This window comes from Schistocerca americana, chromosome 9 (assembly GCF_021461395.2).
Source record: "Schistocerca americana isolate TAMUIC-IGC-003095 chromosome 9, iqSchAmer2.1, whole genome shotgun sequence".
NCBI lineage: Eukaryota > Metazoa > Arthropoda > Insecta > Orthoptera > Acrididae > Schistocerca > Schistocerca americana.
This window is the reverse complement of record NC_060127.1, coordinates 88,120,476-88,148,308: the sequence shown is the minus strand read 5'-3', so window position 1 is coordinate 88,148,308 and position 27,833 is coordinate 88,120,476. Positions and strand designations below refer to the sequence as shown.

The following is a 27,833-nucleotide window of genomic DNA, read 5'->3' as shown; positions in this document are numbered from 1 at the left end:
CATTGTGTAACTTCAACTAGAGACTTATGACACTACGCAATAAGCTGAATTTTTTCCCATGCTACTGGGTTGAAAATGTATTCCGTATAGCTCACTACTGGCAAATAAAATTGCTGCACAACGAAGATGACGTGCTACAGACGCGAAAATTAACCGACAGAAAGAAAATGCTGTGCCATTCAAATGATTAGCTTTTCAGAGCGTTCACACAAGGTTGGCACCGGTGGCGATACCTACAACGTGCTGACATGAGGAAAGTTTCCAACCGATTTCTCATACACAAACAGCAATTGACCGGCGTTGCCTGGTGAAACGTGATACCTCGTGTATGGAGGAGAAATGCGTACCATCACGTTTCCGACTTTGATAAAGGTCTGATTGAAGCCTATCGCGATTGCGGTTTATCGTATCGCGACATTGCTGCTCGCGTTGGTCGAGATCCAATGACTGTTAGCAGAACATGGAATCGGTGGATTCAGGAGGGTAATACGGAACGCCGTGCTCGTTCCCAACGGCCTCGTATCACTAGCAGTCGAGATTACAGGCAACTTATCCGCATGGCTGTAAGGGATCGTGCAGCCATGTCTCGATCCCCTAGTCAACAGATGGGGACGTTTGCAAGACAACAACCATCTACACGAACAGTTAGACGACGTTTGCAGCAGCATGGACTATCAGCTCGGAGACCGTGGCTGCGGTTATCCTTGACGCTGCATCACAGACAGGAGCGCCGGCGATGGTATACTCGACGACGAACCTGTGTGCACGAATGGCAAAACGTCATTTTTTCGGATGAATCCAGGTACTGTTTACAGCATCATGACGGTCGCATCCGTGTTTGGCGACATCGCGGTGAACGCACATTGGAAACGTGCATCCGTCATCGCCATACTGGCGTATCACCTGTCGTGATGGTGTGGGGTGCCATTGGTTACACGTCTCGGTCGCCTCTTGTTCGCATTGACAGGACTTTGAACAGTGGACGTTACATTTCAGATGTGTTACGACCCGTGGCACTACCCTTCATTTGATCCCTGCGAAACCTTACAATTCAGCAGGATAATACACGACCGCAAGTTGCAGGTCCCGTACGGGCCTTTCTGGATACAGAAAATGTTCGACTGCTGCCCTGTCCAGCACATTCGCCAGATCTCTCACCAACTGAAAACGTCTGGACAATGGTGGCCGAGCAACTGGCTCGTCACAATACGCCAGTCACTACTCTTGATGAACTGTGGTATCGTGTTGAAGCTGCATGGGCAGCTGTACCTGTACACGGCATCCAAGCTCTGTTTGACTCAATGCCAGGCGTATAAAGGCCGTTATTACGGCCAGAGGTGATTGCTCTGGGTACTGATTTCTCAGGATCTATGCACCCAAATTTCGTGGAAATGTAATCACGTGTCAGTTCTAGTATAATATATTTGTCCAACGAATATCCGTTTATCATCTGCATTTCTTCTTGGTGTAGCAATTTTAATGGCCAGTAGTGTAGTTCCTTTATGAGTCCTGTCGCATCATGACACAAGCAAACACCGCGGTCATCAGCATATTATGCTGCGAATTTCATGTGGCGATCTCGAAAATACGTAACTGTAGCACCTCTCTCAAGTAATTTCCATTCATCCAGTCTGGAACCCAACAGTTCAGAGTTTTCTTTCGTTAGGGACAAATCGCGCTCCAGGTCGTCCAGTTCGGCTCGGCTGATCAAATGCGGCTTTTTAGTGTCATTGTCCTGATCAACGGTGTATTCCATAGCTCCAGCGTCAGTCTCATTACCTTCAGTATCACTTTCTTCGTTGTTCATTGCTTCGGATGAAGGAGGAATTGCCACTGGGTAATATGTGTCATGCGCCACAGGCTTTAGAGCAGACTGACTATCTAGATACACGATTTTTGACTTGTCCTTCTTCCTCCACCCGGATATGTTGGTCAAGCATAAATAGCAATCATAGCAGTGATCTTTCTGTCCCCGCCAAATCATGGGAACTGTAAAAGGCATTCGATTTGGCATACCGTTTAACTGCTGGGTTCATTCAGAGTAACAGACAGTGCAATAGAGATGAAGAGCCCAGGATTTTGTTTGACCTCTGCTTTCACATCTGAAGTAATATTTTAAGCTGTACATAGCTTTCTGGTCATGTTCTTGCGCTGATCGGACGTTGTACATTTGCCACAAATGTAGCAGAAGCAGTCCGGACAATTCACACAACTGCGCCTATTCGTCTTTCGTTTACTGAATCACCATATACCAATAACCGAATCGTCTCACACGAAATCACATAACTGCATGTTACTGCGACTGTTGATTAATAAAACACAGAATTCCATAAACTATTGTCTAGTCATCTCTGAAACAGACTGATGGACAAATAGAAGAAACTACATGGGAACTAATTTTTATAAAACCTGTTGAAACCTGCCTGCGTACTGTTGCTCGCAGACAAGTTAGAACTTGTCGCGGACTAGTAAGAATCTGTTCAAGTCTCCCATTTTATTTTTACTACTGCACACTTATCTTTCCGTAGATCCATAAAATAGAGTAACCTTGAGAATGCACTCACATACACACACACACACATACACACACATACACACACACACACACACACTAACACAAACATATATCAAAAACAGCTCATTGATGCAGCTACATATTAACCCATGTAAAGGCTTTTAATACCATGTCAGTTTCAGCAATAATTTTAAATACAGACGGCCTACAACATTTCTGATTGCAAAATCAGGATCAGCACACTCTATTACATAACACTTACTTTATTTTCTCCCAGTAGCGGAGTCAGTGTTGCATAGTGTTATTTACATCAAATAGTAGCCAACACCTGCTGTAAGTACCTCACTATGTGCTAGTGCTTGCACTGGATGTGTATGCATGTGTGTATGTGTGTGTGTGTGTGTGTGTGTGTGTGTGTGTGTGTGTGTGTTGAGGAAGGGGGGCGAGTTGGTGTGGGTGGTTGGGTAGGTAACATATCAGGGCAAGGACAGGTGTAGCGATAACTTTAAATCCAGACGACCTGCAACATTTCTGATTACAAAATCAGGATCAGCACACTCTATTACATAACACTTGCTTTATTGCATTGTTGCATAGTGTTATTTACATCAAATAGTAGCGAACATCTGCTGTAAGTACCCCACTATGAGCTAGTGCTTGCACCGGATGTGTATGCATGTGTATGTGTGTGTGGGGGGGGGGGGGGGTGTCGAGGGAGGGGGGCGAGTTGGTGATGAATGGTTGGGTAGGTAACATATCAGGACAAGGACAGGTGTAGAGTTGTAATGTTTAAACCAGCGGTGTTTGTTCATTTTTCAAATAAAGAGTACTCGTGCTGCTAAATAATTAGTGTATAGTTAGGTTCATTTTATTAACTAAGTACACTCTTGCTACATGAAAATTACATTTTGGAGGTGCGGATCTGATTTTTAAACAAATTACACTGATAGCCCCCTGATTATATGTTTCATGTTTGGTGAGTACAACAGCCCCCATGCATATGTGTAGCAGATAGTGTTTAAGAATTGCTGAAGCAAGGAGTTCTTTTTGAAGGAACATGATCCGTCTAGTGGGATTGATCCTGAAAGACATTACTGGCTCCGCTGTGCAATGCAGGGGTGAGCAGCCCTGTGCAGCACTTCGGCCACTGTGAATGCTGCCACGCGTCTGTGTCGCCCAGACAATGCCACTGCCAGACTCATTTCAGCTCCATTATCACACAACCACTACCAGCTCTGACTTAGCGCCCTGCATGTTTCTGCTTCCATATATGAAGAGGCCTGGACCATACGATGAAGATAATTACGCACTTTCTCTCCGAAAAATGCTTCTGTAAATTGAATATGCTGTTTTGTTATTAAGTCTGGGGCTCGGTCCACATTTGATGCAGAACATATTAGACTATTATACACAATTTTCCAACTGGTCCATTAGGAGTACATCCTTTTGTAAATATGCATTGTATAATAGCTTCCCACGTTTAAGAGAATAACAACCATGCATTGCTTAGTGTGTTTCGTGTCCTAAATAACATGTATACATAAACAAAAACAGGACAAAATATCGTATCCTCTACATAATGGGATGAAAATTGTAGCGTGGGCGACTACACCATGCCGAAAAAAACGCGTTTAAAGTGTGACAAGTACAGTATTTATAAAAAAAAAAAAGAGGACAAAGCTTGAAACTTACGGGATATCATCGATGACTGGTCTGTAATAACTACCGGCGCGGATGGTGGATGGCCGCCTCGTTCTACTTTGACCTGATAAGACCTTATTTTCCTCCTGAAAGCCCTTTTCTTCGCTGAGCACATCGCCGTTTGCGTCTCTGTCTTCACAGCATCGCCGCATTTCATCACCGATTTTGATTTGAAGGGCATTTGCCACGTGAATTAAGTATAGTATGTATAGTATGTATATCGGTGACCATGCAGCTCATTAGAACGAAATTACAATGAAATGAACACCATTAGCTGCTTACAGGCGTTGACATACGTCAACGGGGACAGATGAAAAACCGAGCGAGGTGGCGCAGTGGTTAGATACTGGACTCGCATTCGGGAGGACGACGGTTCAATCCCTCGTCCGGCCATCCTGATTTAGGTTTTCCGTGATTTCCCTAAATCACTCCAGGCAAATGCCGGGATGGTTCCTCTGAAAGGGCACGGCCGACTTTCTTCCCCATCCTTCCCTAATCCGATGAGACCGATGACCACGCTGTCTGGTCTCCTTCCCCAAAACAACCAACCAACCAACCAACAGGTGAAAATGTGTGCCCCGACCGGGACTCGAACCCGGGATCTCCTGCTTACATGGCACACGATCTATCCATCTGAGCCACCGAGGACACAGAGGATAGCTCGACTGCAGGGGTTTATCTCTGGCACGCCTCCCGCGAAACCCACATTCTCAACGTATTGTCCCGCACTACATTCGTAGTGCAACCGCCCGTTGTACTCATTACTCGCGGCGCGTTGCCGATTCCCGTAAGAGCTCGGGCACTGTTTGTGCATTCGCACAGAAGAAGAATATGGTCAAGTGGCCGGTGAGCCTTAACTATATATATATATACTAAGATGGTGTCGGTTCTTTCAGACATGTGCGAATACAACAGTGCCCGAACTCTTAAGGGAATCGGCAACGCGCCGCGAGTAATGAGTATAATGGGCGGGGGCACTACGAATGTAATGCAGGACAATACGTTGAGAATGTGGGTATCGTGGGAGGCGTGCCATATATAAATCCCTTCTGTCGCGCTATCCTCTGCGTCCCCGGTCGCTCAGATGGATAGACCGTCTGCCATGTAAGCAGGATATCCCGGGTGCGAGTCCCGGTCGGGGCACACAGTTTCATCTGTCCCCGTTGACGTATGTCAACGCCTGTAAGCAGCTAAGGGTGTTCATTTCATTGTAATATAGTATGGCCTACATTGAATAGACATACGGCCACATCTGAAACAATGTTTACAGTTTCGCTTCGGTTGGATGTTATTTTCAGAGCATATCCCCAAATGAGACTACTGAAACTTTCTGTCACATTTTGAGTAAAACCGCCCAAACAACCTTCCAGCAAATCAGGTTTACTCAAATCGGTAATAAATAGGAGCAATGGCATCGATAACGACTTGTGGCAACCGGTTCTCTAACGGCGAGGCGTGCCGTGCACGCTCGGCTTCAAACGCTCACACAATCGTTACTTTTTGGAGTCGGTGCATAATATTTTGGGGAATAAGTCTTCAGTGTTTAAACATTTGAATTCTGTAAAAAGGTCGAGTTTTCTCGGCCGTCACCCTGTTACTCCCCATTAAAAGATGCCAACCCACTGGCTTCGACGGATGTGTCCGCCTCGCTGGAGATACACTGCACACAATTCGCAGTCTCACACGGCAGGGCTCAGCTGCTGCGAGCGTTTTAGCAACCACCCAAGTGGTGTCGAGTCGTCTGCTTTGGCTTCTCTTCTGAAGACGTTGTACACCCGGACCACTATAGCTCTTGTTTGGTTGTGTAGCGCTTGGCGCGTCTCTGGTTCGGCATCCATAACGAACATTTCACAAACAATACACTCGTCCACGCACGTAAACTGGAGAAGAAATCACCACTACACGTTCAAACAGCCCCGGATCTACAATATTTCTGAACCAAACACTTGATAGTGGGGCCATCCCCCCTCCCACTCGAACATTTCAGACAGGAACACAAAAACTGAAAAAAAAATATTTTTTTCAAAAATACGTTCGTTCTGTAGCGCGTATCTTTCTGAAGAGGTTGCTATATAATACATATGTGTTCGAGGAAATGTAAGACATGTTATTTGGTCTCAAGCGTGATAAAGTGCAGTGCCATGCATCTTTACGCAGGATTCTTCTATCTCACATCACTGTATTTCGCTCTGTAGAATTCAAACGAGTATATTTTCTAATGGAAGCCATCAAACCTAAATTCAGTACAGTGCAAATTAAAATGTTCTGTGGTGCCTCTCCTGCTCCCAGTCCGCCGCTTTGTTATCCTACCCCCCCTTTTTTTTTTTAAGAAAAGAGAAAGAACCTCACGAGTAATACTGGATGGGATTATTTGTAACAGGAAGAGTAAGAACTCTTCAGGGAATTTGCACTCTTGATTGACTATTACCTAACAATTTTCTCTTTTAGTGACAAAGTTAAATACAGGAAACATAAAAACAGTAGGGAGAAGAGACAAGCAAGACAGTACAGACGTCTTCAATCCCTAGGTCCCAGCTTTTTTCTTCACTCTGTAATCTTGCTACAGCTTTACACAGCATGCTTCCCCTTCTGTGAAAGAATCTGTTACGTCATTAAAGTTCGTCAATCGTTTTGCTGCAAGAAAATCAAAATGTCGTTGTCTAATACTGAAAAGGCTGTTATTAAGAATAGTACCCAAGACTGGTGTGGTTTCTCGATTTGATTACGTCTATTTTGTCGCCGTCTGTTAGATAAAACAATTACACAGATCAAATAAGCGAGACATTTTTGGCACAAACAATCATTTTTATCTGCCTCATTTACGTAAATAAAACGACAGAATATAATTGACGAAGTACCAGTGTCAACTGCCTATTAGGCCTGTTATAAGCAAAATGTTTTATGTTAGGAAATAGTTTCATATGCTCCAGTTTCTCAAGCATGAGATCGAGAAGTAATAGTAGTAGTACGAAATTGTTATTAAATTTGGAATCGTCATAGTCTTCCATATAATTTGTGTAATGCCACAATTTCTTCTCCTTCCTCGTTCTAATAATCAATCTTGTTATCACTAATTCTGTAACTATACCTGCCAGTTTCAAAACTTATTTTCTGGTTAACTTCACTAACCCTGCCAGAATCACCGGTTCGGTTATCCCACGTCTATTTTCCAGGTAGGCGTTATTACGTGTTCGTACAACGCGTTTTCCTCGTTTTTCCGAGAACTGAATGTAAGCGGCTGCTAACCAGGGAAAGTACAACTGGCGCTGAGTAGTGTTGCAATCTGGCAAAAATTTTCTGTCAAAATTTCAATTTCTTGGATACACTGAGAAGATAATCTGTAACCATTTTTACCTGTTATTCCATTTAGTCGTTTATTTCCAGTTTGATAATTTGAATCTACAGATTTCACTAGTAATTATAACAACACATCATTCGCACGCCCAAGCAACCACATCAACAAACAGCGATTGGCATTCATCCGTTCGGGTTCATTCGGCTCAGCTCGTATAGCCCCATCTCCTTTTGTCTATAGGAAAGCTTTTTATTTCTTGATGCGACAGGGATTCCCCTAAGCGGCACATCATGTACACTATGCACGCATTCAACGATCGACTTATGATTCGTTCAGAAATGAACTTAGAATGTGCTCAGAAATGTTCAAAAACCAGCATTGATGTGAATAATTGATAGACCAACAAGCGCATTTTTCCTTCGAGAATATGAAGATTTGCCCCAGGGTTACTGTGCGGTTCGGCCCCAGTGGACCCCCGGCAACGTCTCATACCAGACGAGTGTAAGCCCAAATGTTTGTGTGGTAGAGTAACTATGGTGTACGCGTATGTGGAGATGGTGTCTGCGCGGCAATCGCTGACACAGTGTAACTGAGGTGGAATAAGGGGAACCAGCCCAAGGCAGATGGAAAACCGCCTTAAAAACCATCCACAGGCTGGCTGGCACAGTGAACCTCGACACTAATCCACCAGGCAGATTCGTGCCGGGGACCGGCACGCCTTCCCACTTGGAAAGCAGCGCATTAGACCGAGTGGCTAGCCAGGCAGGCTGAAGCAATAGCTACTGCAAAATCCAATTAGTTTGAGTTGTTTTTGATGACTGTGATTTGTGGTCAGAGATCTGTAATCATACATGTGTCTTATGATTAGCAATATGTGTGTTTTTTTCATCCATGTTATTATCATACACAATAAAACACATACTTTCAGAAAATTTTAGTGGTGTATATTTGTTAAAATATGAGCCTTAGTTTCTTATGAATACAAGATGTCACACCCAGGTGAACGTTATTTCCCATCCAGAACACTACTGAACAAGCAAAGTAAAAAAAATAAAGGTAATGCAAACCAGTTAAAGTCACAAGTTACCATAGGATGGGAGAGAATGGGGTCAGTGTAATGTATCTAAATTTGGTGAATTGAATATTATGCATCTGGCAACAGAAAGTCATTTGCAGAGTTTGAAATTGTCAAAATAGGCACAGTTATGGTAGGTCATTTGGAAAAGTTGTAAACTTACAGATCTGTATGGAAACAATGTGTAGGAGAAATGTTAACAACTTACACACAAGAAGATGTGGAATGCTCTGATAACACTGGATCTATTATCATCTACTAATATGTCTGGTGAATTAAAGTAAAAAAAAATGAGTAAAAAAATTATTTGACAATATTATGAGACAGAAAGTTGCCACTCATCATATAGCGGAGATGCTGAGTCACAGATAGGCACAACAAAACGACTCTCACAATTATAGTTTTTAGCTGTTAAGACCTTCAACAATAATAGACAGATGTGCATGCACACCCACATACACACTCACACACACACTCACCCAAACACATCTCACACACACAATGTGTCTGCCTATTGTTGATGAAGGCTTAAACAGCTGAAAACTATAATTGTGAGAGTCTTTTTGTTGTTCCTATCTACGACTGAGCATCTACATTATATGATGGGTAGCAATTTTCCTTCTCATAAAATTGTTACCTTCCATCCTTGATTTTCCATTGTTTGAAAAAAAATTATTTGAAGTTGTTTCTGGTGAAATTCTTTTAGTGTACCTTGATTCATAATCAGTTGCAAGCCTCAGTTTTTGTAAAAGTGACCCATTGTGTGTGGTTTTGCCACAAAATTATTGCCAACGAATGAAATCTTCAGCAGAATTTCCTGAGTGAAGTTCACACGAAGAAATGTCACAGTGGCAACCTGCCTTTGTGTGATGCTCATGATGTTCAGAATTTCTGTTTCAATTGTTTGTGTGGTTGGTATCATCCAAGGGAATGCACCAAAACTTCCTGAAAAATAAACATAAGAATAAAAAGTAAAAATAAAGAATTGATGTAAGGGTGTAATATAAGAATATGAGAATATAAAAAGATTGCAACATCTAAAAATATCATACACACATATATTATATAATAAATTTGTGATGCATATTGTGGAACACAGTTACAATTTAATAATTTGTATAATGCTCTCGTGTCCTCTAACTTTATAAGAAACATTCTTGTAGTAACCTTCTATGGACATGGATAGATAAATCAAAACACTAAAATAAAAATAAAAAACAATAATATGGTTTTGAACACAGGACACAAAAGTGAGAGGCCGTGATGCTAGCCAGTAGGCCACTATTAGGACTCAGTTTACCTAATGCTAAAACACAAGTGAAGTTGAAAACTTTAACGGACATTTTGTCAGAAACGTTCTAGTATCTACAGACAAACCAAGTCAAATTTTCACTTATTTTGGCTCCCCTTCCACTGAGCGAAGTTTCTGGGAAATTGGGTTATGGCGGTTGCTGTACTCTCCTCATAAGCAAGGCATAATATTGTTGATAACTTAAATGAGAGACGTTACTATACAGTGCACTATGACGAGAGGATATACGCTTATGGAATGGATGAAATTTATAGGGAAATTGTTTAACATGCTTCACAAACATGAACTGAACCCAAGCTTTACGATGAACTGGGAAATTTAGTTTTCAGAATCATTTTTCGGCAAGAAACGTTTACAATAGTATTCAGCTGCTAGTCCAGGTTTTTTCATATGTGGAAGCAAAAACCATTCATGGCTCTACGTCAGGGCTGGTAGGACTCTGCAGATAAGAGCGGAGACACACCTGGCCATGGCATCATCTGGGTGCCACAAAATGTGGCAGCCCCCATAGTGACAGAATGCATCCCGCACTTGGCCAGCAGTGTGCTATACAAATGAGATTGGCATCTGCAGTGGTTCTGTTTAAATGAAACGTACCCACTTCATGATAGATAAATACCACTATCAACTATTACTATACACAAAGTTTGGGGGGATTATAATTGATAAACATAGAAGCAGGAAGGCTGTTGGTGTGATTTGATTAAAAAATGAGTCCTGTACCACCACAGTTTGTTACCTAACAGGAGTGTACACCATTTAAAAAATGAAACCAACATCTACAAAGTGTTATTGTTACACAGCAAGAGCGTATTTTGTTTGTAAAATGAATAAATACTGCTGATTTAAACATTAAATAAGCATTCCTATATTTCTCTTAGTTCTAACAATGTTACCCACATATACACAAACATTCGTCTGGTTTAAGCACAAAAAGTTGCTGAGCTCATTACACCAGCTGTCAGGTACATCCGGATTTTAGTAAAAAGTCTCTGAATGTTGCTTAACAGTGCTCAAAATAAATGAATAACGCAATAAAACATGACTGTTATTGTTTTAACAAGAAAACAGTTTTGCAGTTTTTCAAGTTCTCACTTTTTTTATACTTAAGAGGACTATCATTGATTATCATGTCATAGTAGCAGCCATCTTAAATACGCTGTATGGGGCAATAAATTATCCCAATTAAGTCAATAATCCCCTCCCCCCCATGAACCATGGACCTTGCCATTGGTGGGGAGGCTTGCGTGCCTCAGCAATACAGGTGGCCGTACCATAGGTGCAACCACAACGGAGGGGTATCTGTTGAGAGGCCAGACAAACATGTGGTTCCTGAAGAGGGGCAACAGCCTTTTCAGTAGTTGCAGAGGCGTCAGTCTGGATGATTGACTGATCTGGCCTTGTAACACTAACCAAAATGTGCTGGTACTGTGAATGATTGAAAGCAAGGGGAAACTACAGCCGTAATTTTTCTCAAGGGCATGCAGCTTTACTGTATGATTAAATGATGATGACGTCATCTTGGGTAAAATATTCTGGAGGTAAAATAGTCCGTCATTCGGATCTCCGGGCGGGGACTACTCAGGACGATGTCGGTATCAGGAGAAAGAAAACTGGCGTTCTAGGGATCGGAGCGTGGAATGTCAGATCCCTTAATTGGGCAGGTAGGTTAGAAAATTTAAAAAGGGAAATGGTTGGTTAAAGTTGGATATAGTGGGAATTAGTGAAGATCGGTAGCAGGAGGAACAAGACTTCTGGTCAGGTGACTACAGGGTTATAAATACAAAATCAAATAGGGGTAATGCAGGAGTAGGTTTAATAATGAATAAAACAATAGGAATGCGGGTAAGCTACTACAAACAGCACAGCAAACGCATTGTTGTGGCCAAGATAGACACGAAGCCCACGCCTACGACAGTAGTACAAGTCTATATGCCAACTAGCTCTGCAGATGATGAAGTAGTGAAGGGAGACGAATATTTAATAGTCATGGGTGACTGGAATTCGAGAGTAGGAAAAGGGAGAGAAGGAAACATAGTAGGTGAATATGGATTGGGGGTAAGAAATGAAAGAGGAAGCCGTCTGGTAGAATTTTGCACACAGCATAAATTAATCATAGCTAACACTTGGTTCAAGAATCATGAAGGAAGGTTGTATACACGGAAGAATCCTGGAGGTACTAAAAGGTATCAGATAGATTATATAATGATAAGACAAATATTTAGGAACCAGATTTTAAATTGTAAGACATTTCCATGGGCAGCTGTGGACTCTGAACACAGTCTATTGGTCATGAACTGTCGATTAAAACTGAATAAACTGCAAAAAGGTGGGAATTTAAGGAGATGGGACCTAACTGACTAAACCAGAGGGTGTACAGAGTTTCAGTGGGGGCATAAGGGAACAATTGACAGGAATGGGGGAAAGAAATACAGTAGAAGAAGAATGGGTACCTTTGAGGGATGAAGTAGTGAAAGCAGCAGACGATCAAGTAGGTAAAAAGACGAGGGCTAGTAGAAGTCCTTCGGTAACAGAAGAAATACTGAATTTAATTGATGAAAGGAGAAAATATAAAATGGAGTAAATGAAGCAGGGAAAAAAGAATACAAACGTCTCAAAATGAGATCGACAGGAAGTGCAAAACTGCTAAGCAGGGATGGCTAGAGGACAAATGTGAGGATGTAGAGGCTTATCTCACTAGGGGTAAGATAGATACTGCCTACAGGGAAATTAAAGAGACCTTTGGAGAAAAGAGAACCACTTGTACGAATATCAAGAGCTCAGATGGAAACCCAGTTCTAAGCAAAGAAGGTAAAGCAGGAAGGTGGAAGGAGAATATAGAGGGTCTATACAAGGGCGATGTACATGAGGACAGTATTATGGAAATGGAAGAGGATGTAGATGAAGATGAAATGGGAGATACGATATTGCGTGAAGAGTTTGACAGAGCACTGTAAGACTTGAGTCGAAACAAGGCCCCAGGAGTAGACAACATTCCATAAGAACTACTGACGGCCTTGGGAGAGCCAGTCATGACAAAACTCTACCATCTGGTCAGCAAGATGTATGAGACAGGCGAAATGCCCTCAGACTTCAAGAATAATATAATAATCCCAATCCCAAAGAAAGCAGGTGTTGACAGATGTGAAAATTACCGAACTATCAGTTTAATAAGTCACAGCTGCAAAATACTAACGCGAATTCTTTACAGACGAATGGAGAAACTGGTAGAAGTCGACCTCGGGGAAGATCAGTTTGGATTCCGTAGAAATGTTGGAACACGTGAGGCAATACTGACCTTACACCTTATCTTAGAAGAAAGATTAAGGAAAGGCAAACCTACGTTTCTAGCATTTGTAGACTTAGAGAAAGCTTTTGACAATGTTAACTGGAATACTCTCTTTCAAATTCTAAAGGTGGCAGATGTAAAATACAGGAAGCGAAAGACTATTTACAATTTGTACAGAAACCAGATGGCAGTTATAAGAGTCGAGGGGCATGAAAGGGAAGCAGTGGTTTTGAAGGGAGTGAGACAGGGTTGTAGCCTCTCCTCGATGTTATTCAATCTGTATGTTGAGCAAGCAGTAAATGAAACGAAAGAAAAATTCGGAGTAGGTGTTAAAACCCATGGAGAAGAAATAAAAACTTTGAGGTTCGCTGATGACATTGTGATTCTGTCAGAGACAGCAAAGGACTTGGAAGAGCAGTTGAACGGAAATGGGCAGTGTCTTGAAACGATGATATAAGATTAACATCAACAAAAGCAAAACGAGGATAATGGAATGTAGTCGAATTAAGTCGGGTGATGCTGAGGGAATTAGATTAGGAAATGAGACACTTAAAGCAGTAAAGGAGTTTAGCTATTTGGGGAGCAAAATAACTGATGATGGTCGAAGTAGAGAGGATATAAAATGTAGACTGGCAATGGCAAGGAAAGCGTTTCTCAAGAAGAGAAATTTGTTAACATCAAGTATAGATTTAAGTGTCAGTAAGTCGTTTCTGAAAGTATTTGCATGGAGTGTAGCCATGTGTGGAAGTGAAACATGGACGATAAATAGTTTGGACAGGAAGAGAATAGAAGCTTTTGAAATGTGGCGCTACAGAAGAATTCTGAAGATTAGATGGGTAGATCACGTAACTAATGAGGAGGTATTGAATAGAATAGGGGAGAAGAGTAGTTTGTGGCGCAACTTGACAAGAAGAAGGGACCGGTTAGTAGGGCACGTTCTGAGGCATCAAGGGATCACAAATTTAGCATTGGAGGGCAGCGTGGGGGGTAAAAATCGTAGAGGGACGCCAAGAGATGAATATACTAAGCATACTCAGAAGGATGTAGGTTGCAGTAGGTACTGGGAGTTGAAGAACCTTGCACAGGATAGAGTTGCATGGAGAGCTGCATCAAACCAGTTTCAGGACTGAAGACCACAACAACAACAACAAGAAGTCAATAATAACGATAAGAGCGGTGGAGTAGTGGCATCCATCTCAGACAGCCATACTGGGTAATAAATTATCACATTTAGGATAATAGATTATTCTGATTGGTTAAGATATTATCAAGAATAAATCAGGAATAATGATAAATGTAACAAATAAAGATTTTTATCTATAATAGACCACCATTTACGGATAATACCTGAAGAAATACCCAAGAACCAATACTGAATTAAAATATCTAATTTGAATTCATGACCAGTTTCAAAAGTACTTTGCTGTCATCTTCAGATACACATTATAACATAGATACACATTGCATTTGTAGAGATATTTTCTATGCAAGTAGTAAAAAATACATAAATAGGCTACAATGGTTTAGATGTAGATAACATACAATACATTTTTCAAAATTATGCAATATATTTTGACAATGTTAAAAATTTAAATAGTTTGCAAATGTAAGCTCTATCATCAGGTAGATGTCTACCAAGTAGCATGTCATTAATAAAAATATTATTTACAATCGTATTGCCATCCAACTTTCGCCAATTACATGTCAACACACACAAGCTCGCCTGGAGTAATTTTTCAAAGAATCATTTCATACAGAACTTGCAAAGTGTAGTGACAATAAAATTTAAAAGTAAAAAATTTTAAAAAAAATTTTGGATGGATTGCTTTTCAGTCTAATAGATATGACTTACCGTAGCAATATTAAAAATGATGATATCGCTCCTTCATGAAGGCTTATATATTGACAGCTGTTACTACAGTACAGTATGTATAAAATGTCTGAAATTTGCTTTAGCTTCAGATTTGGATTACTTTAGTTATTGTACAGATCTCTGATAAGCGAATTGTATAATTTATGTAATGTAAATTCAAAAAATAGCATCTGCTACAAGGCATCCACCTATCTGCCTAAGTTGTTACCTATATGTAAAACGTTATAATTACGTATGTCATTACTACTTGCATAGAAAATATCTTTACAAATGCAATGTTTGGCTGTCATAATGCAGATCCAAATGTGATAGCAAAGATATATTGTAACTGGTCATCAGCTCAAAGTAAATATTTCAATGTGATCGCTCTGAAGTATTTCTTAAAATATTACGATCTGCAGATTATCCCCTGATCAGAATGTAATATTTAATTTATATGTAAGGTAATTCGACTGTAGGAATGTGAGAGAGGGAGGGTAATGGGGATGGGGTTGGTAATGGTGGGATGGGGACCACAAATCATCGATGAGGGGAGAGAAGGCCAGAAGCAGCATAACCATCATACGTAGAGTATCTGATTTTGGTAAGAATCACATCTTATACGTTTTGTGGAAATGATTCTTTTTTTATCAATGTATCTCAGAGAATTTTCTTTTCATGATGACATATACATAGTGCTGACACCATAACAAGTATTAAATTAAAGAGACAATTCTGCACCCTTAATGTCAGCTTCTTTTTATACATTTCAGGACAAGACTGTCTTGTTTTTACCATGGATGATTATTCAAGTCCTGGTGGATGTATTATTGGCTGTAGTAGGCGTTATTGCATGGGCTGCTGATTTTTGGTATGAACTTCCTTTTGATGGCCTTACTATATCTTTTTCCGCTGGCATCTACTTGTGTAAGTATACTATTATACAGACTCGTTTAGAAGTCGCTCAACTGTCATTACACTTACTAATATTCATCTTTAATTATTACCTTCAGTTGTGTAAATGTCCAAATGATCCACTTTCACAACGCACATAAAACTAATTCAGTCTTTTTATTTAAGCACATCTTATTTCTTAAGTAGCTGAGTGTCTGGCCTTGCCCAAGTATGTATTTATTCCAATCTTCTATTAGTCCATCTCCTTCTTCACCTGCACCCTGTTCATCTCCTCCCTGATCTCGTCTCTGTCCACATCCCTCACCCCCTCTCTCAGTCTGCATCTTCCATCCTTCCTCTCTGTCCTACCCCTCCTCCCTCTGTCTCTTGTCAATCTGCCCCTATCTCTCTGTTCATCTACTCCTATCCACTCTGTTCATCTCCTCCTCTTCCCCCCCTCCATTCACCTCCTACACCCTCCTGTAAACCTATCTCCCCTGGCCTTCCCTTTTCAATTTACTCTTCCCCCCCTCTCTGTCCATCTTCTCCTCTCTCTCTATCCATGTTCTCCTCCCCTGTCCCCCTGTACATCTCTTTCCTCCTATGTCCATATCGTCCTAGCCCCTCACTCTTCCATCTCCTCATCTTTCATTCATCTGTCCATTTTACTGTCCCTTGTCTCTGTCCATCTCTTCCTCCCTTATCTTTGTCATTCTCCTCCTTTCCCTTCAAAATCTGTCTATCTTTCTCCTTCCCCTTCTCTCTCCACATTATCAGGCTCACCCCAACTGGGGGTCAGTTGCTCTTACCCCCACAGTATTCATTTCCGGATTGTAACTATTATGTGTACCAAATTTGGATGAAATCGATCAGTGGTTAGTTTTGCCCGAGTACACACATGTCAAATGTATATAACATATATCTGATATATTTTACACATATTGGTACACATATCAGACCTGTGCTTTAGCGAATTGCACCCTGCTGTTTCATTTTCACACAGTTCCATGTTTATGACATTGTATTCCTGAACTACGTGCTGAACAATGACATAATTTTTCACATACATCCATTGGTATATGGGACTACTGTCTGCTAAATGTATTGTGAAAAGAATTAGTAGTAAAGAAGTAACAAATTAAAAAGCCATACATGATGTGGCAGCTTTTAACACATTTCAGACTTTATAATATCATTTGTCCTGAACTATCTCATACAATGGTATCTTTTTCTAGGTTCATTCAACGGCACATGTAAATACTGTCTGTGAAATTTGTTGCAAATACAAGTAGTAGTAAAGATGTATTAAATTAAAATGTCGTACATTGTGCCCCAGTTCCACACATCTTGGTACTTGGTGTCATATCTCATAAAATATGGGTCGTACAGCGACACATTTTTGTACATACCTTCAGCAACACGTGTGGATACCACATCCGAAATGTGTTGCGAATTAAGTTAGTAGTAAAGGAGTAATAAATTAAAATGTCATGCATGATGCAGCAGTTTTTCAGCATCTCAGTATTTGACATCATATCTCCTGAACTACGTGTCATACAATGATATATTTTTGTCCATACACTCAGCGGCAGATGTAGACACTGTCTGCAAAAAGTGTTGCAAATGGAGTTAGTAGTCATGACATCACAAATTTAAACGTCTTGCATGATGCTGCAGTTTTCAACGCATCTTAGTGTTTATTACGTCATATTCGCTGAACTATTTGTCGTACAATGATATAACGTTTCTGGTACATTGAGTGGTGTATGTGAATACTGTCTGCATAATGTGTCAGAAATACAGTGAGTAGTAAAGAAGTAATAAACTGAAACGCTTCATTAGATTAGATTAGATTTACTTTCATTCCAATTGATCTGTAGTGAGGAGGTCCTCCAGGATGTAGAACATGTCAGAAGAACAACAATACATGGCAAATATTTACAATTCAGACAAATAAGCTAATGTACTTTTCCACAGGTCCCAAGTGGAATGATCGTCATTTTTTAATGAACACTATATGAAAGAATCATTTTACAACTACGAATGCACTGAATTTAAAATAAAAGAAAGTTTATTTATTTATAAGGTAATAAACATTCCACGTAGGAAAAATATATCTAAAAACAAAGATGATGTGACTTACCAAATGAAAGTGCTGGCAGGTCGACAGACACACAAACAAACACAAACATACACACAAAATTCAAGCTTTCGCAACAAACTGTTGCCTCGTCAGGAAAGAGGGAAGGAGAGGGAAAGACGAAAGGATGTGGGTTTTAAGGGAGAGGGTAAGGAGTCATTCCAATCCCGGGAGCGGAAAGACTTACCTTAGGGGGGAAAAAAGGAAAAAAGGACGGGCATACACTCGCACACACACACATATCCATCCACACATATACAGACACAAGCAGACGTATTTAAAGACATGTTCTACATCCTGGAGGACCTCCTCACTACAGATCAATTGGAATGAAAGTAAATCTAATCTAATATATATATATATATGTATATATATATATATATATATATATATATATATATATATACAAATCAATTGGTTCTACTGAGAAATTCATCAATGGAATAAAAGGGGTTGGCCACCAATAAATCTTTTAGGCTTCTCTTAAACTGAATTTCATGAACAGCGAAAATGCAGTAAGCAACAAACTTTTTAATTTCATCCTCTTGTGGAGTCACTGGCTGTAAGTAGTTTTGTAAAGGTTTGAAATAAAGTTTGTTGCAAGTGTCTTAAGTGCTCTTATTCTCAAATACTAGATGACCAGAGTATGGGTATTTGTGTGTAATGAGCTACAATACTTTTTCATTCCTGGCTCTTTGATAGGTAGGTGGTTCCTATCCCCACAGTGTTTCTTTCCAAACTGTAAGTGATCTGTGTAACAAGTTTGGTTAAAATTGATCCAGTGTTTTAGAAAGAAATGTGGAACATACATACATGTAGAGTATCCATAATTATTAAAGGTTCAGTTTCAAAACGCTGTAGAAAGACAACCATTGCTGAGAATGTCAAATTTGAACAGCATATTATTGACGCAGATGGAAATGTCATGGTGCAAAAATGTTTAACGAAAATTCGACCAGTAGATGGCGCTGTAAGCGTCAGAATATGCACACCAACAGACACACGGCCCGTGGCTGTTCCTCAGTTTGCGTGCAAGACACCAAACATGTCCATCTCTATGAAGGATTGTACGCTTCTGGTAAAGTTCTTGTATAAGACCTGCAGAAGTTCCAGACACTCAACACTATGAAAAAAGTCATTGATCCGATGTCTGCCAAGGGCCTGGGGAAAATTATTACAAAATTCTGAAAAGACAGGTCCTTTTGAAGTGCAGTGTGGCAGAGGGAGGAAAGCAACTGATCCAAGGTCAGTTGGCGATGTTGCCATAGCGTTGCAAGAGAAGTCGAGCGGTGATGTAGAAACATGCAGTGCACGTGGAATTGTCCGAATGTAGGACATCCCTGTGAGTATGGTGCATAAAACCCTGTGAAACATCCTGCATTGCTATCCGTACAAAATTACCCATGTTCAGGAGTTGCTTCCTGCTGACCTGCCAGATAGACAAACATTCGCTCTGGGATTTCTTGCGTGCATAGTAGTGGACAATGATTAGACGAACATTCTGTGGACAGAAAGAGCCCATTTCCATCCCCAAGGATTCCAGAATGCGGGCAATGGAAAATACGCAGGCACATGAACCGGTACCACTTAATCCTGCAAAGGCGATTGTGTGGTGTGGGTTGACAGCATCGTTTATCGTGGGGCCGTATTTTTTCGAAGAGATGGGTTCTGCGGATCCTGTTACATCTACTGTTATTGGTAAAGGCTGCGAGAGTCATTCCGTGCATTGGAGGCCAGTGAAGTGGGTGCTGCAGGGGCGTTTCTGAAATGCGAGAATTATAAGCTGTCATTTTCCTACAGCCTGGCCACCAGATCACGTGATCTTAATCTGTGTGGATTCTGGCTGCTGGGTTATCTAAAAGATGTGTTCAGTGCTCATATTAAGAACGTACCTGAATTGAAGGCGCATATTGCACAATGCGTTCTGAACGTGACCGCCGAGACATTCTGATTTGTTGTGAAATGTGTTGTTTCTCCATTTCAGTTTGTGGAAGAAAACAGTGGACCATATACTGAAGAAGTTTTGCACCAGTCTCTCGACAGAAACCTATGCCATTTTGCTTTTTATGCGGTTGTTTGGCCACAAGACAATTTAAAACTGTGTCATTTTCATTTTTAATCGGTCTTTGGCCTCAGTACAATTAGAACTGGTCTTCCCATCCGATGTTACGACCTTGCCGTGGTGGATAGGCCTACGCAGCTAACAGTGACACAAACGCTGACTGCCGAACTTGTGCAGTCATGGACATTGAACGGCACGGATGGTGTAACGTGCAACTCAGATCGTCGCCATCGCATTACGATTCATGCATTTGTAGCCTACCCTATCTATGTTAAGACGCTTACAGCGCCATTTATTGTTAAAATTTTCGTAAAATAGTTTTTTGTTCCATGACTTTTTCCCATGGGTCAATAATATGCTGTTCAAATGTGATGTCCTTCTGAGCCGTGGCTCTGTTCCTACAGCGGTTTGAAAATGGAACTTTAATTATGGATGGTTCAAAAATGGCTCTGAGCACTATGGGACTCAACAATTATGGATGCCTGTACATATATACGTACCATCGTTTTTATTATACATATGGATTCTTAAACTCTGAAGTGAAGCCAGCCAGAGTGGACGAGCGGTTCTAGGCGTTACAGGCTGGAACCGCCCGACCGCTATGGTCGCAGGTTCGAATCCTTCCTCGGGCATGGATGTGTGTGTTGTTCTTAGTTAGGTTTAAGTAGTTCTAAGTTCTAGGGGACTGATGACCTCAGAAGTTAAGTCCCATAATGCTCAGAGCCATTTGAACCATTTTTTTTCTGAAGTGAATTTTGTAGCGGTGTTACTTTGCATCATTCTGAAACATTATTTCTCAATTAGTATGATTCAATCTGTCCACCACACAAGTCCCTCATTGAATCTGTGCACTTGGCTGATCTAGAACTAGTGCATCAATCCGTCATCCTACTCCTCATATAAACACTTCTCCATTTCTCCCTGTAGTAACTATAATTATATTACCTGTGTGCACAGTCAAACAACAAAACTTCATTTTTGACACAGTGATATATAGATTCTTTCGAAAAGTCTCTAATTTTTTACTATGATTGTGAGACTAACATAGAGGTTAAAATTTTCGGAATAGTGAGACCTAGTGCTTGTAGTGATACCAAGAGCTGTCACAATAGCTACTTTCCTCTCCGAACTCTATGCTACAATTTTAAATAATGTTTCATTGGATAATACACAGAACTGATCCAGCAATCGATGCTGTACGCAAATTTGGCCATAATTCTCACTGTTGGCAGTTATGACCATCTGCATGTACAGTTTTTAAACTTTGCGCGCACACCATTTGTATGTCATTCACTCTGCTCCACTGCAGCTGCCTAATGCCAAAGCACCAATTACATCAAAATGGTTCAAACGTCCCTGAGCTCTATGGGACTTAACATCTGAGGTCATCAGTCCGCTAGAACTTAGAACTACTTAAACCTAACTAATTTAAGGACATCGCACAAGTCCATGCCCGAGGCAGGATTCGGACCTGCGACCGGTAGCAGTCGCGCTATTCCGGACTGAAGCGCATAGAACCGCTCGGCCACAGCAGCCGGCACCAATTACTGTACGGCACAGCGAAGACGAGAACCCTGCCATTCGTGGAATGTTGAACGTGAGGGAAACTGGCAAGGGCGGCACCATGCATCCTGAACGTTTTTTGAAACCTTGTTCGAGAACACATTGTTCCTTTCTCTTACATGAAAAGAGTACGTAACATTTCAATCTCACGCTCACAGAAATCAAAATTTATAAATCTAACCAACTGAAGACTTATTCTGAAATGGAGTTAATAATGTTCCATTTACATTTTAATCACGCTAATCACGTTGAAAAATCATGCAACTGCCTCACTTACAGTGTGGGCGTTTCAGTCCAAAGAAAATAATGCACAAGGGGAACGTTAATAACTAAATAGTGCTAAGCTATTTCTTTAATGACACACCCGTTCGTTTCATTTCATTAATCTACAGTGCATCTGTGGGTCTCAACATAAAAGTATTCAAAGCAAAAAGATCTCTGGTACCAGCTACCAGTTGGAAACTGCGCTCTTTGACACAATGAGCAAAGCAGTACAGCTTCCTGGCTCGCCTACATTACGAACACAGACATCTTACTCACCCTACTTTACAGTACTTCGCACCTGGGCTGCAGTGGGTTGGAGCGAGTGACAAGCAACTGATGCATGCCAATGCTTAACGGTTGTGCTTTCAGGAGGTCATAAATGCGTACTATCGGAATTCGGGCAAAATTTTCCTGTGGAACTGATTGTTGTGGCTGATATGTTGCTCGTGTTCTTTTTTCTCTTTAAAATATAAGGTCAAGTTGGTGATGTTCGCCTGTTATACAAGTATGAGGTCAGTGTGACTTATATTACTTTTATCTGCGTGTGGACCAAATAGTCGGAAATGGCTAGAAACAAAGCCATCTGCACCACACTGTTACAAAAACACACTGCTGAGAACATTATTATTTGCAGAAAAACCAGGTAGTACTGGCTGAAAGCAAATATAATTTACAGATATACACATATATACTTTCAAAAGTCCTCTAAAAGTAGAGTATGGGAGACAGACTGAAGCAGATGCAGTGGCTGTGACTAAGAAAAATTTGTCAGTAGTAAAAATTTCAAACCAAAATGAGGTAACACGTTAGGTAAAACACTATGAATTTGGGTAGCCATATTTCACAAGTGACAAAGCAAATAGACCTAGAGAAGAATCTGACCAAGTTAATGGAAAAAACGTATATTGTAAAGGAACTTTGATAGATGAAAAAAGAAATATAAATCAGATTGCACAAGGTTTATCAAAATCGGCTGTTTTACATCACAGTGACCGTAGTCATCTATGCTAAAATGATGAAAACAAAATAAACAATACACAGACAGAGTGAGAAGTGAAAACATCATGTAGAATAAATGGTACATGATGCTGAAACATATCACTCCAAATTATACCAGCACGTTACTAAAAGTGCACAACATGAGCATCAAGGAAAAAGATATGTAGGAACTCTGTATTGACGGTGGATGGAAGAGTTTGTGCAATCGTAGAATGGGAGATAACCAATAACTGCGTAGTAACAAGGAAACACATCTTCTCAGGAGACTGATTTTCATATCTATATATTTCCACAAACTGCGCTTCACTTTTATATTGTTTTTTATAACAAAAATAATCGAGACTGAGTCATGTTAACTCAGTCTATTATCTATTCGCTGTACAAATCAGCACCAATAAGGTATTATTTAATGACTGGGCATAATTCAACATAGTCAGTAGAATAAAGAGATGTATTGCAAATAATAAATGTTTTCTGAGTGGATTCCCCACGAGTAATAGTCATACATAACAGCGTAACTACTGGTGCCATGGCCTGGGTAAACATAGCTCTTGCTATAAGCTCCTCTGCTCAGTTTCTGTGTCCCCATCTCCATTAATATATGCACAAATAGAACATGTATGTATGATGCAGAATCAGTGGTGGATAAAGAAAAGCCTCAAGGAGAGGACGCTAAAGATATCTTGTACTACCTTTACTTTTAACATAATAAAATGATGATGTCACCCGGCACTTTATGTGTGTGGAACGTTTATTGTCGATTCTATTTCTTTCTTGCGCATTCGATAGAGGACCTACATAGTAACAATGCGCTTTTAGGAATCTTCTCGAAAGTCACCATTACCGGAGATATACTCATCAATAGTTTCCCACGCCTAACTCGTGTTACGAGATAGGATGAGAAACTACACTACTGGCCATTATAATTGCTACACCACGAAGATGACGTGCTACAGACGCGAAATTTAACCAACAGGAAGAAGATGCTGTGATACGCAAATGATTAGCTTTTCAAGGCATTCACACAAGGTTGGCGCCGGTGGCGACACCTACAACGTGCTGACATGAGGAAAGTTTCCAACCGATTTCTCATACACAAAAAGCAGTTGACCGGCGTTGCCTGGTGAAACGTTGTTGTGATGCCTCGTGTAAGGAGAAGAAATGCCTACCATCACGTTTTCGACTTTGATAAAGGTCGGGTTGTAGCCTATCGCGACTGGGTTTATCGTACAGCGACACTGCTGCTCGCGTTGGTCGAGATCCAATGACTGTTAGCAGAATATGGAATCGGTGAGTTCAGGAGGGTAATACGGAACGCCGTGCTGGATCCCAACGGCCTCGTATCACTAGCAGTCGAGATGACAAGCATCTTATGCGCATGGCTGTAACGGATCGTGCAGCCACGTCTCGATCCCTTAGTCAACAGATGGGGACGTTTGCAAGACAACAACCATCTGCACGAACAGTTCGACGACGTTTGCAGCAGCATGGATTATCAGCTCGGAGACCATGGCTGCGGTTACCCTTGACGCTGCATCACAGACAGGAGCGCCTGTGATGGTGTACTCAACGACGAACTTGGGTGCACGAATAACAAAACGTCATTTTTTCGGATGAATCCAGGTTCTGTTTATAGCATCATGATGGTCGCATCCGTGTTTGGCGACATCGTTGCTGTGAACGCACATTGGAAGAGTGTATTCGTCATCGCTGTACTGGCGTATCACCTAACGTGATGGTATGGGGTGCCATTGGTTACACGTCTGGTCACCTTTTGTTTACACTAACGGCACTTTGAATAGTGGACGTTACATTTGAGATGTGGCTCTACCCTTCATTCGATCCCTGAGAAACCCTACACCTCAGCAGGATAATGCACGACCGCGTGTTACAGACCCTGTATGGGCCTTTCTGGATACAGAAAATGTTCGACTGCTGCTCTGGCCAGCACATTCTCCAGATCTCTCACCAATTGAAAACGTCTGGTCAATGGTGGCCGAGCAACTGGCTCGTCACAATACGCCAGTCACTACTCTTGATGAACTGTGGTATCGTGTTGAAGCTGCATGGGCAGCTGTACCTGTACACGCCATCCAAGCTCTGTTTGACTCAATGCCCAGGCGTATCAGGGCCGTTATTACGGCCAGAGGTGGTTGTTCTGGGTACTGATTTCTCAGGATCTTTGCAGCCAAATTGCGTGAAAATGTAATCACATGTCAGTTCTAGTTTACTATATTTGTGCAATGAATACCCATTTATTATCTTCATTTCTTCTTGGTGTAGCAATTTTAATGGCCAGTAGTGTATTTTTACAGAGAAATTACTGTGAATTACTATTACTAATACTTCACAATCAACTGATCACTCCAACTCTTGGCTAATATTCACACTTGCACTTGCTACAAATAGGACTTTTTACTTACTCATTCTTCAGTCTTAATATTTCTGCTTCTGAATATAAGCTAGCATCCTATTCGTCGAATACCCCGTATCGAAGGTTCTCTGTACAAGAAAACGGTAGAATATTCAGGACTTTTGTCGAGCAAATGCCACACAGAATACTGTATCGATATCACTTTTCTCGTAGGTATGCGTTAACTATCTATGTGCTTGGCAGAAACGTATAACATACGATGATGCGGACGCGCGTGCTACATAGAAAAGTACAACTACTCGATAACTCGATTCAGTCGAGTCGAATGACGAAAGAAACGAACGAATAGCATGCGGGGTGACCTCCGGGGCGGCAATGCGGGCGGCCCCACAAGAGGGAGGGGGGCGCGCCCACCGTATGTATCCGCCACTGCACGAAGTACAGTAGTATTTAAGTAATCTTTCCCTTGCTGTCCTGCTTCCATAGTTTATATTGATATGTCAATCAGTTTTTGTTCAGGGGCAAAAACCAACATTTTCAGCATAGCCAACAAAGACAGCTTGTTGTCCGCCGGCCAGTGTGGCCGAGCGGTTCTAGGCGCTTCGGTCTGGAACTGCGCGACCGCTACGGTCGCAGGTTCGAATCCTGAGTGGGGCATGGATGTGTGTGGTGTCCTTAGGTTAGTTAGTTACGTTTAAGCACTTCTGAGTTCTAGGGGACTGATGACCTTAGATGTTAAGTCCCATAGTGCTCACAGCCTTTTGAACCATTTGAACGGCTTGTTGTCCCTTTGAATTCAACTTCTTATTGTACTTTATTGGATGAACATTTGGTTTAAAATTCTCCAGCTTTTGCAGATGCCAATTCTTCCCTATGATTCACTGGTCAATAATCTTTCCATCAACACTCCATGGTCTAGTTAAATAATGGATATGTGACACATTTTTACTCTTTATTAGAGGATAGATTTCAGTCAATATTCGTGACACATAAAAGATTTGTAACAGACGTGATGTCCACCCAGGTCATTTCCCATTACAAATTAAAACCTCAAAGGTTCCAGCTAACTTATGTCTTCTTAAAGAAGGTGCACTGTGGTTTATTAGTCATGCCTTCTACAAATGAGTGGGATTGTTAAATCAGGTCCTTAAAAGCATCAGTTTTATTTCTAATTCAGGTGATTAAATTTAGCTATCATATACATGAATGGCACTATGTAGTTTAGCACAGCTGCACAATGAATGCAGCATACAGTTCATATTTTTACAGCGTTTGTATTTTCTTAATGTATCCCTGAATACGCTGTTTCATGATGGGATATGCAGAACATAATCAGTGTATGATTTGCATTCACGCATAACAGTGCAGTGTATTTCAAGCTAAACAAAACCTTGCATTTCCTCATATCTAGACCTTGTGGTTTATTTCTCAGTAATGCCCCATTACAGTTGATTTGATTAACACCTGCCTGCATCCTCTATATTTATCACTTTTTTCTTCCAGTTTCAGATATGTACTTCCTGCGAGTTGTCTACAGCTACTACAGAACACTACAGAAATCAGATGCTGTCAGGGTAGTGGAATATGGCAGAATTTTTTGATGAGGTGATTAGAGGTGGCAGTTGAATCACCATTACTCCAGTAAAACGCATAGCTCACGAAATTGCTTTGGATGTATCTGAATGTTGAAGGAAGAAAAATTATCATTATCATTATTAGTTTTGACAATGAATGTAGGATCCAGATATAACATTTATCATGAATAATGTCAACATTTTATACCCTTGACTAAACTAAGTGTTTCCATTTTCATAAACAGAATTTCATAAATAATTCCAGAGATCATTGAAATGTGCAAGAATTCATTTTGCAATGTTTTCCATGGAACTTTTGTTTTATAACCCTAAATGTTGCATCTAGCAAAGTGTAAGTCAATATTTGGTGTTCAATGCTGACAGACAAAGTACACCTTTAACTTTCATTATGTACATTTCTGCCACTGTATTTAAATTTTTGTAAGTAAATGATGATTTTCATCCTATGTTACTTGTAACTTGTAGGACAAAAATTAGACTTTTTGACTATTTGATGTTGCAAGCTGAAGATTAATGCTTGACTCCATTTAATTGAAATTAATAAATGAATTCTATACCAAAAGCTATGCTAACTGTCTTCTATAGATCTGTCCACTTCATGAGACTTTGATTTTGTAGATAATTATTGGTCATCTGTTAGACAGTATAACAGAAGGGACAGCTGGACCGTACCCAAATAAACCGTTTATTATTATTAATAATAATAAATATTAATACAATAATTTCTATAAAACCATCAAGCAATCATTAAAAATTTAGAATATACAATATCAGCAGTCATGGTTTACAATGGTTTATCCTACTTGTTGCATGTGATATTCTGTCACAGAAGTAATACTTCTTTTCGCAGTTTCTATGTATATTCATCTGGTGTAATAAGTAGATTAAAGTGTGTTAAATCAT

At 40.6% G+C, this 27,833-nt stretch overlaps 1 protein-coding gene across 2 annotated transcripts in view; it reads left to right on the top strand.

Annotated features, from left to right (window-relative positions):
• The window catches only part of LOC124550988, a 276,903-nt gene extending 249,297 nt beyond the window's left edge, over positions 1-27,606 (top strand). For both annotated transcript variants that reach the window (XM_047125816.1, XM_047125815.1), the window contains 2 exons: positions 15,813-15,966; positions 26,839-27,606. In XM_047125816.1, the coding sequence (XP_046981772.1) occupies positions 15,813-15,966; positions 26,839-26,936 (252 nt within the window). In that variant the 3' untranslated portion in view covers positions 26,937-27,606. The remainder of the gene's footprint in view (positions 1-15,812; positions 15,967-26,838) is intronic.
• Positions 27,607-27,833: the final 227 nt, after the last annotated feature.